The following is a 13,680-nucleotide window of genomic DNA, read 5'->3' as shown; positions in this document are numbered from 1 at the left end:
CCAGCAGAGTAGAGATTGTCTGGACATGAGACAGGCCTGTATCAGAAACAGGCAGATAAGAGGGTGCTTGTCCTCAAACAAGCCAATCATGGCCAGTGCCAACCACCAGGAAGTGAGAGCAACCAGGACTTGCCTAGAATTTACCTTCCATACCTGAGCTTGCAGCCCTCAGGCAGCCATGTAAATGAGGCTATGTTAGCCAGCTAGGAAGAAGAAGGCTAAGTGCGGGAGATTCTAGGTGTTGGGCTGACCCTCTCAGCCTCACCTACCATGAAGAGAACTAGTGGAGACCCACTGAGTGAAGTGTGGATCAGAGAGACCACTGGGTGGTAGTTGTTTGAAGCTACTCAACAAAAAACTCCTCTTCCTCAGCCTCTTGTATTGTCCCTAGTAACTAATGACAGTCCAACCATTCTAGCTACTTCTCTCCTTTTCATTCAGTCATCAGGATGGCTTTGGCAGCTCCCTGAATCAGCAAGCTGTGCTTTGTTTCCTGCTCATCCCCTCTCTCTAGGACTAGTCAAAGTCCTCAGCCCAGAGCTGGTAGTTCACGCCTGGAATCCTAGCTACTCAGGAGGCTGAGATACAAGGATTGTGGTTTGACATCAGCTCAGGTTGGAAAATTTGTGAGAATCTTATCTCTATTTCACTACCAAAAAGCCAGAAGTAGAGCTATGGCTCACATAATAGAACACTAGCCTTGAGTGAAAAAGCTAAGGGACAGTGACCCAGCCCTGAGTTGAAGCCTCAGTATTGGCATACATGCACGTGTGTGTGTATGCACACATACACACCCAGATTTCCCCTTCTCAGCATTTCCTCTACCCCTACCATTTGCTTATCTGCATCCTAGACATGGTCTGCCTGCTGCTTGCTGTCTGGTAACTCAAGTCCCCACATACCAGTTCTACCTTCCAGATGTTTCCTGCCTAGCCCAAGTCTGCTTTCAAGTCTCCTCTCCGACTCCAACAGGTAGAGTTCTTGTTCAGCAGGGAAAGCAGCTTTTAAACAAGTAACTTCAAGTATATAGCCAGGTTGGTTCATGTTTTAGACAAATTAAACAAATACATTAATAAACAAGAGACACAAGCTCACTAAGTCCTCACCTGCTAGGCTGTCACACTACATGAATGACGTGTAAAAGCTGGGGTTCAAACTTCTGCACCCCCCTTCTAAACTCTAAATTTCACAGACACATGTGCTTGTGAAAGTGAGTTTGTGGATGTACTTTACGAGAAAATAGCCAGGTGCTAGTGGCTCACACCTGTAATCTTAGCTACTCAGGAGGCTGAGATCTGAAGAGCAAGGTTGGAAGCCACATGAGACAGAAGATGCTATGAGATATTTATTTCCAATGAACCACCAAAAAGCTTCAAGTGGAGCTACAGCTTAAGTACCAGCCTTGAATGAAAAAGCTAAGGGTCAGAGGCCAGATCTTGAATTCAAGACCCGGGAAGGCACGTGCGCGCGCGTGCACACACACACACACACACACACACACACACACACACACACACACACAGAGACACCCATACAGAAAGATCGCATGAAGGTAGGTTTGCCTCAACAGTGGTCTCCCATGCTCCAGCTGTAATCAATCCACACTGTTCATTTCCTCAGCAACCATTCACCATTCTGCCCACTGTGCTTTGCTTTCTGTCCTATTTCTTCCACCAATGGCTCTGGTGACCTCTTCTCAAACCCAGGAAAGTGAATGGCATTTACCACCTTTGGCCTCACCTTCCTTGATTTACCCGACACCACCTGCTCCTGTTTCTCGGTCTCAATCAGCCATTTTCCTTCTGCTCAGTCCCTAAACATCAGCCAGGTTCTGTGTGGGTCTTGAGGGAGGGCATTCATTTCCATGTCAGAATGAACGCCTGTGTTCTGGCTCACAGCATCTGCTTCCTGGATACTTGATGGTCACTTTGTTTTCCCAGAGGCACAACAAACTGATTATTAACAGAATCAAAGCAGTTATCATCTCCTCAAGGATATTGGCGCTCCTCTTGTATTCCTTAATTCAGAGCCTGATTTCAATATTCCTTGGATTTCTCTGGCCTTTCTTGCTCAGATCCTTGTCAAACCCTGCTGAATCCACACTGGCCCATCTCCAAACCCACTCCCTTCTGCATCCTCACAGCCTTTGCCTCCCAGCAGCTACTCATCTGTTTCCTGGAAAGACTGTAAAGGTGCTGCCTTCAGGAAGTCTTTCACTAATCCACTCAATCATGTATCAGACATCCACTAATCTACATATCTACCTATTTATCTATCCATCCACATACCTGTATAGACAATCATCCACCATCCCACCCATCCCACCCATCCATCCATCCATCCATCCATCCATCCATCCATGTGTCCATATATCCATTTATCCACCTACTCACCCATCCACCACCCATCTACCCATCCATCCACCAACTCACCCACCCACCCACCCACCCACCCACCCATCCACTCATCCATCCATCCGTCCATCCAACCATCCATCCATCCACCTTCCACCCACCCATCCATCCATCCATCCATCCATCCACCCATCCATCCATTCAAACATCCACCTACCCTTTCACCATTCTATCCACCCATCAATCTGTTCATTTATCCACTCAACTCATTCAAATCCATGCATGCATCCATTGACCTTGCCACTATCCAACCACATATCCATACACTCATCCAGTATTGAAGATATACCATAAGAACTGAGCCTCATACAAGTCAGGCAAGGCTCTTCATTTCTACAGGAAACTGTATCATAAAAGTGTTGATTGTTGTTCCCTATCCCCATTTGTGTGCATTATCAGGGTAGGGACTCAGGACTTGTGCTTGCAAGGCAGGTGCAATACCCTTGAGTCACACCCCAGCCCTATTTGCTTTAGTTAATTTTTAGTTATTTTTTCCCCATAATGTCTCATGGTTTTTTGTCCAGGCCAGCCTGGATGGACTTGGATCCTTCTACTCCATTTCCCGAGTCACTGGAATTACAAGCAGGAAACACCACACTTGGCTTGTTCTTAGAGATACATTCTCCCTAACTTTTGCCTGGGCTAGCCTCAGGGAAGTCTTCCCATCTCGATGTCCTGAAAATTGCCGCCCCCCCCCGTTGTGGGTCATGGGGCTTGAACTGGGCCTGGGTACTGTCCCTGAGCTCTTCAGCTCAAAGCTACCTCCCTACACTCAAGCCAAGCTCCACTTCCCATTTTCTAGGGGTTAATTGGAGATAAGAGTCTCAGGTTCATTTTGTGCCCAGGCTGGTTTTGAACCTTGATCCTCAACTCTCAAATCTCAGCCTCCTGAGTAGCTAGGATTACAGGCATGAGCCACCATGCCCAGTTGTCTCCCCTCTTATAAATAAAAACTCTCAAAGAAGGCTCTCTGTGATGTTCATCTTTAAATTTTCAACGATCTCAACAAAATAAGGAAAATCTGTTAACTAGTGACCTAAGTTTGAATACATCTATGAAAATTAATTAATTCAGCCAGGTGCAAATAGCTCACACCTGTAATCTTAAACTACTTAGGAGGCTGAGATCTGAAGAATGCAGGACAAAGCCAAGCTGGACAGAAAAGTCCATGAGATCCTTATCCACAATTAACCACCAAAAAATATGCAGAAGTAGAGGTGTGGTTTGAGTGATAGAGTGCCAACTTTGAGTAAAACAAAAAACCTCGGGAACAGTGTGCTCAGGCTCTGAGTTAAAGCACCGGGACAGGCATAATAAATAGATAAATAAATGAATGAATGCATATATAAATAAATACAGTCGTTAATAATATTTAGAGGCTGGGTGTTTGGCAGTAATTAGAAGAGGTTATGAGTATGTATCCCCTACCACGGTATTAGTGGCTTTGGAAGAGGAAGAGAGATCTGAATCGTGGATTCCTTCTATTGTCTCATCGCTTTGTTATGGTATAACCTGAGGCTCTTGCCAAATGCCAGTGCCAGGCTCTTCAACTTCCTAGCGTTCAGAACTTCCAGCCAAACCAACCTCTCTCCTTTATGTCAGCCAGTTTTAGGCATTTGCACACAAAACAGATGGGGACACCCATGTTGTGCTTTCATTCAGCCTGTACAGCAAAAGACAACTCATTGGGTCTTTTCTCACTGTTGATCTTTTCTTTCTTTTGGACTTGAGGCTCTGATAGGCCTGGAACAGAGCTGTACCAGGTTACCAGGATCTAGCACAAAGGAGGCGTTCTGGGTGGGAAAAATGATGGCTGGGTAGCTAAGCTAACAGATGTTGGCTGTGTCGTTTCATTCAATTTGAAGCCATCTGTGGCTAAACTAGACAGACCTTTTGTGTCATCTTACTTCTGCTCCCAGAATTGCTCCTGGTTCTAGCATGATTTTGTTTTTGCTGTGCCTATCCTGGGCACTGAACTCAGGGCCTGGACACTGTCCCTGAGCTTAACCTGAAGGCTACTGCTCTACCACTTGACCCACAGCTCTATTTCTATTGGTGGTTCATTGGAGTCTCCTGGGCTTGCTTGCCTGGGCTAGTTTCCAACTGTGATCCTCAGATCTCAGACTACTGAGAAGCTAGGATTACAGACGTGAAATACCAGCATCTGACACTGGCATGATTTTAATTTGTTTGTTTCTTTACTTTTGTAATGCTGGGATGGATCTTAGGGTTCTTGGGCATGTGAGCCAAGTGCTCTGTCGTTGAGCTGCAATCCCTAGGAAATGGCTCAAGGTTCTAAAGTTTCCTGAGGGCACAGGGGTTTGGATCATCTTGAGAAAGATTCCAGCTAGACTGAGAAAACGCTTCTGCTCTGAAGGGCGTTTGTGAGGGGGGCATGTTGGGTAGTTTAATGTGGGCCATTAAATCTAGACACAAATAAAACTTGAAGGGATAGTCCACAATGAAACTACCCAACACACACACACACACACACACACACACACACACACACACACATGCACACAACACACGAATGTTGCTAAGAAACAGCCAAGCACTAGTGTTCACACCTGTAATCCCAGCTACTCAGGAGACTGAGATCACAGTTCAAACCCAGCCTGGGCAGGAAAGTCCATGAGATTCTTACCTCCAATGAACCAGCAAAATCTAGAAGTGGAGCTGTGGCTTACGAGGCAGAGCACCAGCCTTGAGCTTAAAAACAAACAGTGCCCAGGCTTTGAGTTCAGATGCCAGAATGCAAAAAGAGGGAATGCAAAGGGAAAGTGTAATAGATGCCATATTTCTTAGCTAATTAGCAAAGACATGCTGAATAGAAGTCCTATTGGCTTCATGTGATAGATTTGAGTGTCCTTCCCAGCCAGTGGGATCAGAGAAGGCCAGAGACTTAGAGGATTCTGGGTAACAGAGATGAACTTGACGAGACTGCGATAGGCAAAACAGACCTTTGATGAGTGAATGTGGTTGTAATATTCAATGCACATATGTGAAAATGGAGCCAGGGAATTTGAGGGGATGGGGTGGGGTTGGGAGAGATAGGAGAATGACAGAAGGGGTGACATTGATATAGATACACTGAGTTCATACACTGACTTGTTGAATTGAAACCCTTTTGTACAACTACTTAGAGATTATACAAAATAAGTGCAAACAAAAGTTTAAATAAATAAATAGACCTCTGAAAGCCAGATAACTTTCCATTTGTCTTTAGGCAGTTGCTTAGAGGCCCCTGGTTGGTCTGTAAACAACCCAAAAAGGCTGCTAATTTGGTCTTTTTGTGTTATGGACAAATGTATACTAAGTGTCTGAGGCTTTCTCTCCTCTTCTCTCTTGTAAGTTCTATAAATACCAGCGCTTTTTTTTTTTTTTGCCAGTCCCAGGGCTTGAACTCAGGGCCTGTGCACTGTCCTTGGGCTTTCTCAAGGTCTAGTGCTCTATCACTTGAGTCATAGCACCAATTCTGGCTTTTTTCTATGTATGTGGTACCAAGGAATCGAACCCCGGTCTTCATGCATGCCAAGCAAGCACTCTTACCACTAGGCTGAACAGCCGCCGCACTTATTTATTTATTTTTTATTCTGATATCGGTTTTGGGACTTGACCTCAGAGCCTGGTCAATTAGGTTTCTGCCACTTAACTTTTTATGCTCAAGTGTGGCATTCCATGACTTGAGCCACAGCCTCATTTCCAGCTTAATTAAAGATAAGAGTCTCAGGTATTTTGCTGCCTAGGCTGGCTTTGAACCACAATCCTCAGATTTCAGCCTCCCAAGTAGCTAGGTTTATAGATGTGAGCCATTGGCACCTGGCTATCTTTTTATTTTATTATTATTTGTTTTTGGTCCATCGTGGGGCTTGGATGCTATCCCTGAGCTTTTCTTCTCAAAGCTAGTGCTCTACCACTTTGAGCCACGGTGCCATTTTTCATTTTCTGATGGTTAAATGGAGATAAGGTCTCACAGACTTTCTTGCTCAAGCTGGCTCTGAACTGTGATCCTCAGATCAAAGCCTCCTGAGTAGCTAGTGTTACAGGTATGAGCCTCTAGTGTCTGGCTTTTATTTTTATTTATTTATTTTTGCCAGTCCTGGGCCTCGAACTCAGGGCCTGGGCACTGTCCTTGGGCTTTCTCAAGGCTAGAACTCTACCACTTGAGCCATAGCACCACTTCCAGCTTTTTTTCTCTATGTATGTGATACTGAGGAACCAAAACCAGGCCTTTGTGCATGCTAGACAAGCACTCTATCACTAGGCTAAACTCCCAGCCCTCTTTTTAATTTTTATTTAATTTTATTTTTTTGTGTCATAGGGCTTAAACTCTAGGCCTGGGTGCTGTCCCTGAGCTCTTCAGCTCAAGGCTGCCTCCCTACCTCTGGAGCCACAGTCCCATGACTCATTTTCTAGTGATTAATTGGTGATAAGAGTCTCATGTTCTTTAATACCTGGGCTGGGCTGGCTTTGAACCTGAATCCTCAGATCTCAGCCTTCAGAGTAGCTAGGATTACAAGCGTGTGAGCCACCTTAGTGGGCTCTTTTATATATACATATGAGAGTTTCCTTAAATTCTTTCCCCCAGGATCATCTATTCTTCTTTATTTACATGGAAAGTATTTCACAGGTTTAGCTCCTGGAAAATACAGCCATATTCTTTTGGAAGTAAGTATCCTTTCCTGTGTCACTGCCTCTACTCTAAGCCTAAGCAAATGGGAATATTCTCTTACCAGGTGCATTCCTATGGAGGTTGACATGGCTGTCTCAATCTCTGTCCCCACGTCTTCGATGAAGGGGTACTCATTCTGCCGGTGTATCAGCACCTTAGCCCCGGTGGAAGATACCAGATAGGGGTTGTATTCCTCCTCATTTATATACAGAATCACCTGTAGCCCTGAGACACAAGGCAGAGCACAGAGGTCACCAGCCAGCAAGGCCAAAGAAAACATCCTCACTGAGGGATGGGAGTGTAGCTTAGTGGTAGAGTGTTTGCCTAGCATACATGAAGCCCTGAGTTCGATTCCTTAGGACCACATACACAGAAAAAGCCAGAAGTGGGATTGTAGCTCAGGCATTAAGCACAGAGAGGCTCAGGGATAGTGCCCAGGCCCTGAGTTCAAGCCCTAGCATTGGCAAAAAAAAAAAGCCAGAAGTGGAGTTGTGGTTCAAGTCATAGAATGCTAGACTTGAGCAAAAAATGCTAAGTGAGTCAAGTGCTGCTGGCTCATGCCTGTAATCCTAGCTACTCAAGAGGCTGAGGTATGAGGCTCAGGTTCAAAGCTAGCCTAGGCAGAAAAGTTTGTTTCCAATAAACCACCAGAAAACCAGAAGTAGAGCTGTGGCTCAAAGTGGTAGAGCACTAGCTTTGAGCAGAAAAGCTCAAGAACAATACCGGGACCCTGAGTTCAAGCCCCCAAAGAAACAACAAAAATTGGCAATGTGAGATCTTGAGTTCAAGACTCACTACCAGCATGCTCAAATCCAAGACTGGATGACGTTCAGAAATGGAAATCCTCAGGAGGGTAGGACTTGCTGTGTGCCAGTGGTTCACACCTGTAATTCTAACTGCACAGGAGGCTGTGATTCTGAGGACCACAGTTCAAAGCCAGCCTGGACAGAAAAGTCTGTGAGACTCATAGCTCCAATTAACCAACCAAAAAGCCCAAAGTGGAAGAGCCAAAAAAAGTTCAAGGCTTGTCCCGAGGCCCTTAGTTTAAGCCCTAGTAATGGCACTCATGCGTGTTTGTGCATGCACGTGTACACATGTGCACATGCGCGCGCACACACACACATTCAATTTGAAGAGCAGCTTCTGAGAATTCCTTCCGTGGGTAAACCAGCTCCATCTCCCGTCCCTACTTCCCTATAAAAGTGGGCTCCATAGAGGAGTGTGAAGGTGTAGTGGCTGTATCGCTATAGTACTCAACAAGAATGATAATAAGTAGCACTTACCAAGTGTATTGTGTATGCAAGGCTGAGCTGTGTCCCCTAAATTCCTGTGTTGAAGTCCTGTCATGCAATTAATTGTTGGACCTTTGGAAAGAGCCTTTGAATGAAGATTAAGGGATGTCCTAAGGATGTGGCCGAAATCAAATAGCATCTGTGCCCTTCTAAGAACAGAGGAAGACATCCCAGCACATTCTCCCTGTCTCTGTCTCTCTCTCCATTTGCAGTGACAGGATATTCCTGAGTGAAAACACTGGCCTGCAGCCCAAGGGCAGAAGTCTTCCCAGCAACCAAATTTGTCAGCACCTCTATCCTGGACTTCTAGTCTCTGTTAACCAAGAGAAATAAAAGCCCATTGCCTAGGCAACCAAGTTTTTTGGATCTCTGTGTGTGTGTGTGTGTGTGTGTGTGTGTTCACGCTCATATGTACATACTTATGCTAATCTGCAGGCTTAACCTTTAGGGGTTGAGCCTGGGCACTGTTCCTGAGCTTTTGTGCTCAAACGCCAGTGTTCTACCACTTGAGTCACGGCTCCACTTCTGGCTTTTTGCTTGTTAATTGGAGATAGAGTCCCATAGATTTTTTTTGGGGGGGTTAGGGCTGCCTTTGAACTGAGATCCTCAGATCTCAGCCTCCTGAGTAGCTAGGATTGCCAGTGTCCACAACTCTATGATTTTGCACATTCAGGGCCTTGCTCTAACCTCTTTGCCTCTTTACGTCCTGATGGGCACCTCTGGGGGAGAATTCCTATCATCTCACTCTGCCCAAGGCTACACAGCAAGACACACAACTGAATTTGGACTCCAAAACCTGTGTGCTTCACTAAGCTAGAGTGAATCTATCTGGCTAATGTCCTGGTCAGCACAGCGGGGTTTAACTCAACTGAGAAGCTCCTGTCCAGAGGCTTAATCTCCAGCTGTGTGCTTAACCAGAGCACAGTGGTTTCTCTGGTTCTCAGGGAGGGGTTGGGAGAGTAGTGGTGTCCGTGGCCCTTTCAAAGTTAAAGAAGAAAAGCCAAAAAGGAAAAGAAGGGTGTGGTGGGTCATATCTGTAAACCCAGCTACAAGGGAGGCGAAGATGAAAGGACTGAGGTTTGAAGGCTGCTCAGGTAATAGTGATAATAACAATAAGAAGAGAAGAAGAGGAGGAGGAAGAGGAGGGAGAGAAGGAGGAAAAAGTTGTTAGGGAGGTCCTGCTTCAAAAATAAGCCAGCTATGTGGTCCCAGCTGTGTTGTATAACAGGTTAAGGATTCCAAGCTGGCCTGAATGAAAAGCACAAGACCCTATCTAAAAACAAATTAAAGTGAAAAAAGGCCGGAGGCATGGCTCAGTGGTAGAGCATCTGCCTCGCAAGCATGAGGCCCTGAGTTCAAACCCTAGTACCACCAAAAAGAAACTGAAAAGAGACAGGAACCCTGGAGAAAGGATCACCATGGACACTGATAGAAACATAGAAACATAGCATGGAGCCAGGAGCCGGTGGCTCAGGCCTGTAATCCTAGCTACTCAGGAGGTTGAGGATCACAGTTCAAAGCCATGCCGGGCAGGAAAATTCATGAGACTTTTATCCCCAATTAACCACCAGAAAAGTGGAAGTGGTGCTGTGGCTCAAAGTGGTAGAACACTAGCCTTGAGCTGAGATGCTCAGTGACAGTGCTCAGGCTGTGAGTTCAAGCCCCCTGATAGACAACAACAACAAAAGCATAGCTTGGGGTGCCAGGTCATTCCTCTGACTCTTGGGGCCTTGAGGGCCCCAGACTGCTCCTCTTACCGTGCTCACTGCCACCCATGGAGGTGCTGAGGATAGTGCCGTTTTCTCTGTTGTTGAATGTGTAGCAGTTCCCGTACATGGGATGATGGAAGAGCGTGAAGTTTCTGGGAAGGAAGGAGCTGTGTGAGAAGGGGCCGGCTGGGCATGGCGCCTGGCACTGCGCTGGAGCCAGGATGGGCATCATACTGGCTCTCTTTGGGGTGGATGGATGCCCGCATGACTCATTTTCTCTATCTGCCCTCGGAGGAGATGACAACCAAGTCCCTTAGCTGGACGGATGCCATTCCTGGGATTAACTATGGTTTTTGTCTTTTTCTCCTCTTCCCATGGGTTGTATTTCCACTTACTGCTCTTTAGGCCATAGATCAGCCACAAACAACTGAACAGTAACATTTTTTTTTTAAATTCTGCGTGTGTGTGTGTGTGTCTGTGTGTGTGTGTGTGTGTGTGTGTGTGTGTGTGTCCTGGGGCTTGAACTGAGGACCTTGGCGCTGTCTTTAAATTGGTTTTTTTTCCCCCCTCAAAGCTAACCTCTACCACCTGAGTCACAACTCCACTTCCAACTTTTCTGGTGGTTAATTTGAGATAAGAGTCTCATGGACTTTCCTGTCCAGCTTGTCTTCAAATCTTGATTCTCAGACCTCAGCCTTCTGAGAAGCTGGGATTACAGGCGTGAACCACGGGTGCCTGTCAAATGGTTTTTCAACTGCTAGGCCTCGGAAATGAGACTTTGATGATCATGATTCAAAGCCAGCCCAGGGAGCAAAGTCCGAGAGACTTAATCTCTAGTTAACCAGCAAAATGTCAAACTAGAGGCATGACTCAAGTGGTAGAGCACCTGTGGTGAACAAAATAAGCAGCGGAGAATATGAAACCTTGGTAGCAGTGCAAAAGGAAAAAAAAGCAAGAGCTGTTTGAAGTCTCTGGGATATGAACTTAGCCTCTTTTTCCCTCCTTCTTTCCTTCCTTCTCCTTCCTTTCTCTGTATCTGAGTTTGCGACTCAGTTCTGTCCAAAGCTCTCTGAAAACGAGGCACTGGTACCAATAATCCTAGTTATTCAGGAGGCTGAGATTGGAGGCCCAAGATTCAAAGCCAACCAAAGCAGGAAATTCTGTGGGATTTTTTTTTGTATCACCAAGGAGCCACTAAAAAGCTGGAAGTAGCCAAAGCGCTGGTGGCTCACGCCTGTAATCCTAGCTAAGCAGGAGGCTGAGATCTAAGGATCAAAGTTCAAAGTCAACCCAGGCAGGAAAGTCTGTGAGACTCTTATCCCCAATAAACCATCAGGAAACCCTCCCCTCCTAACCTGCCATCACAGGACATCCCATCAAAAAAGCAGGTGACCAGTAGCTCCTCTGCGGAGTAGCTCATGTTGATTTTCTTCTCCAGAGGCACCTGCGCCATGATGTTCATGTAGTGAAGCTTGTACCATTCTTGGATGGCATTGATCCCCGAGCTGAAGGTGTAGGTGGCACAGTCAAATGTGTCATTTGAACACTGTGGATGAGAGGAGACACTCTTGGGTGCGGATGGATTTCCCCTCACTAGGAGAGGTCACCCTGACGTGCGAGGAAGGACACAGTCTCCCAATCCTATGACTTTCACCTATCATCTGCCACCGGGGCACAAAGCAAAACCAACCTCTACAGGGGCTCCAGATGCCTAGGGTTGGACTAAAACTGCTAAGCTGCTCCCAGGGGAAGCCTACCACTTCCTGTCACAAGATTCTGACCGGAACTGATTGAGAGTTCTTCTCCATAAGATCTCATCATCCAGGACAGGACTCTCTCCTGCGAGGACCAATGTCTAAGCATAGACTTTACCATCAAGAGGAATTGTGGAAATACCCTAGGAAACTAGGGAGATTCAATGCCTCAAGTGACTTTGATGAGGACTAATTTTTATTGTTTTTGTTTTTTTAGGATTTATGACCAAAGCATCAGGCCTCTCCATCACAATCAGAGGCAAAGGTGTTCAAAATAATGCCATGCTGTGAGGAGGCTGGGCTTGGACAGGTTTGATGAAAATAGTGGTTGCCTAGAAAGGTTATAGAATTCATTTTTGGGGGATGAATGACTGCTTTCAAAAAGAGCCCCTCAAATAGGACCAGATGGAGAGTTAAGAAGTGAGGCCACAGCACCTCTAAAAAGCAAGTACTAGTTGGGCACTTATGGCTCATGTCTCTAATCTCACTCAGGGGGCTGAGATCTGAAGATTGTAGTTCAAAAACAGCCCAGGCAGGAAAGTCTGAGACACGCTCAGTTCCAATTCACCGCTGAAAATCCAGAAATGGAGCTGTGTAGTTCAAGGGATAGAATCTAAGAGTAGAGCAGAAAAAGCTAGGGAAGAGTAAGAGGCTCTGAGTGCAAGCTGTGGTACTGGCACTAGAGGTAGAAGACAGATAGACAGACAGACAGACAGGGCTTTGGAGACTTGCTTTCTTTGCATACTGTCTGGTAAGATTGCCTATCAGGGGAATCTTGCCTCCATGGACTAAGAGGAGATAAGGTTCCCCAAGCTTGGTGAGCCAGAAAGTTCTGACATGGAATCAGAATCTTAAGCATCAACAAAAAGACTCAAAGTAGCTTCTCTAATCTATCTACAGTAGCTAAAACGCTCTCATAATTTCCTCATACCTAGATCAATAGATCTTGCCTAACTTCTGTCCTTTGAGAGTCCCCCTCCCCCAGCCCCCCATGCACCCCCATACCTCCTCAGACAATTTCCTCATGCTTGGGAGTACTTCAGTTGATCAAGTATGGTGGCTTATACCTGTAAATCCCAACCTACTCTAGAGTAGGAAGTTTGCTATCTGAGCTCAATGAAGAAATACAAGATACTGTCTGAAAAATAACTAAAGCAAAGAGGATTGGAGATATAGCTCCAGCAGTGTGCCAGCATAGCAAGTGTGAGATCCTGAGTTCAAATCCCAGGTCCAGTTCCGTAGCTTGAGTTGCTTCTGGCTAAATCATACATTTCTCCCAGTGGTCTACAAGAAGATGTGGCCCAGGTGGAGAGAGTTAGGGATCCCTGTCTTTAGGCTATCCCATGCCCCCCTCCCACCTAGGCAGGAAGTCTTACCAACTGGAACCCCACCAGCTTCTCAGACTCATGGACGTGAATGACATTGGAAGCCTTGTGGATGACATTGCCATTGATCATACGCTTCCGGCCGGTGACAAAGTCCCTGGCCTTGTCCTTCTCGTTCTTGTTGAAGATGAGCAGAGGGATTCGGTTGAGGAACTTGACTGGGCCACCTTCCCAGGCTGAGCTCCAGGTCCCTGCCTCCCGGCGCTTCCGATGCTTCCCCTCTTCAAAGCCATACAAGGCCTTCATGGCAGCTTCGGTCTCTCCTTCCAAATCAGCCAGGAGATCATGAACCACGCTGTACCTAGGTGGGTGGGAAGGTGGTATCAGGAAAGGGAGGCCCTTCCAGCAGAATGGGATCATTGCTTCACATCATCATCCGTCAAGGCCTCACTCCTTCTCCAGGTCAAGAGGACCTGGAAGGGCCGTGCTATTTGCCCCAAGCAAAACCTCT

General features: G+C 46.2%; 1 protein-coding gene across 1 annotated transcript in view; it reads right to left on the bottom strand.

Annotated features, from left to right (window-relative positions):
• Positions 1 to 13,680, bottom strand: part of Scnn1g (sodium channel epithelial 1 subunit gamma) — a 29,878-nt gene that overhangs the window by 8,863 nt on the left and 7,335 nt on the right. Inside the window, exons 3-6 of the mRNA XM_090357700.1 lie at positions 13,221 to 13,530; positions 11,446 to 11,636; positions 10,139 to 10,242; positions 7,151 to 7,314 (exon numbers count right to left, since the gene is read on the bottom strand). Coding sequence (XP_090213826.1) covers positions 7,151 to 7,314; positions 10,139 to 10,242; positions 11,446 to 11,636; positions 13,221 to 13,530 — 769 coding nt within the window. The remainder of the gene's footprint in view (positions 1 to 7,150; positions 7,315 to 10,138; positions 10,243 to 11,445; positions 11,637 to 13,220; positions 13,531 to 13,680) is intronic.

The sequence above is a fragment of the Megascapheus bottae genome, chromosome 25 (genome assembly GCF_031878675.1).
Source record: "Megascapheus bottae isolate mThoBot1 chromosome 25, mThoBot2.hap1, whole genome shotgun sequence".
NCBI classification, from domain to species: Eukaryota; Metazoa; Chordata; class Mammalia; order Rodentia; family Geomyidae; genus Megascapheus; species Megascapheus bottae.
This window is presented reverse-complemented; position numbering and strand designations above follow the sequence as displayed.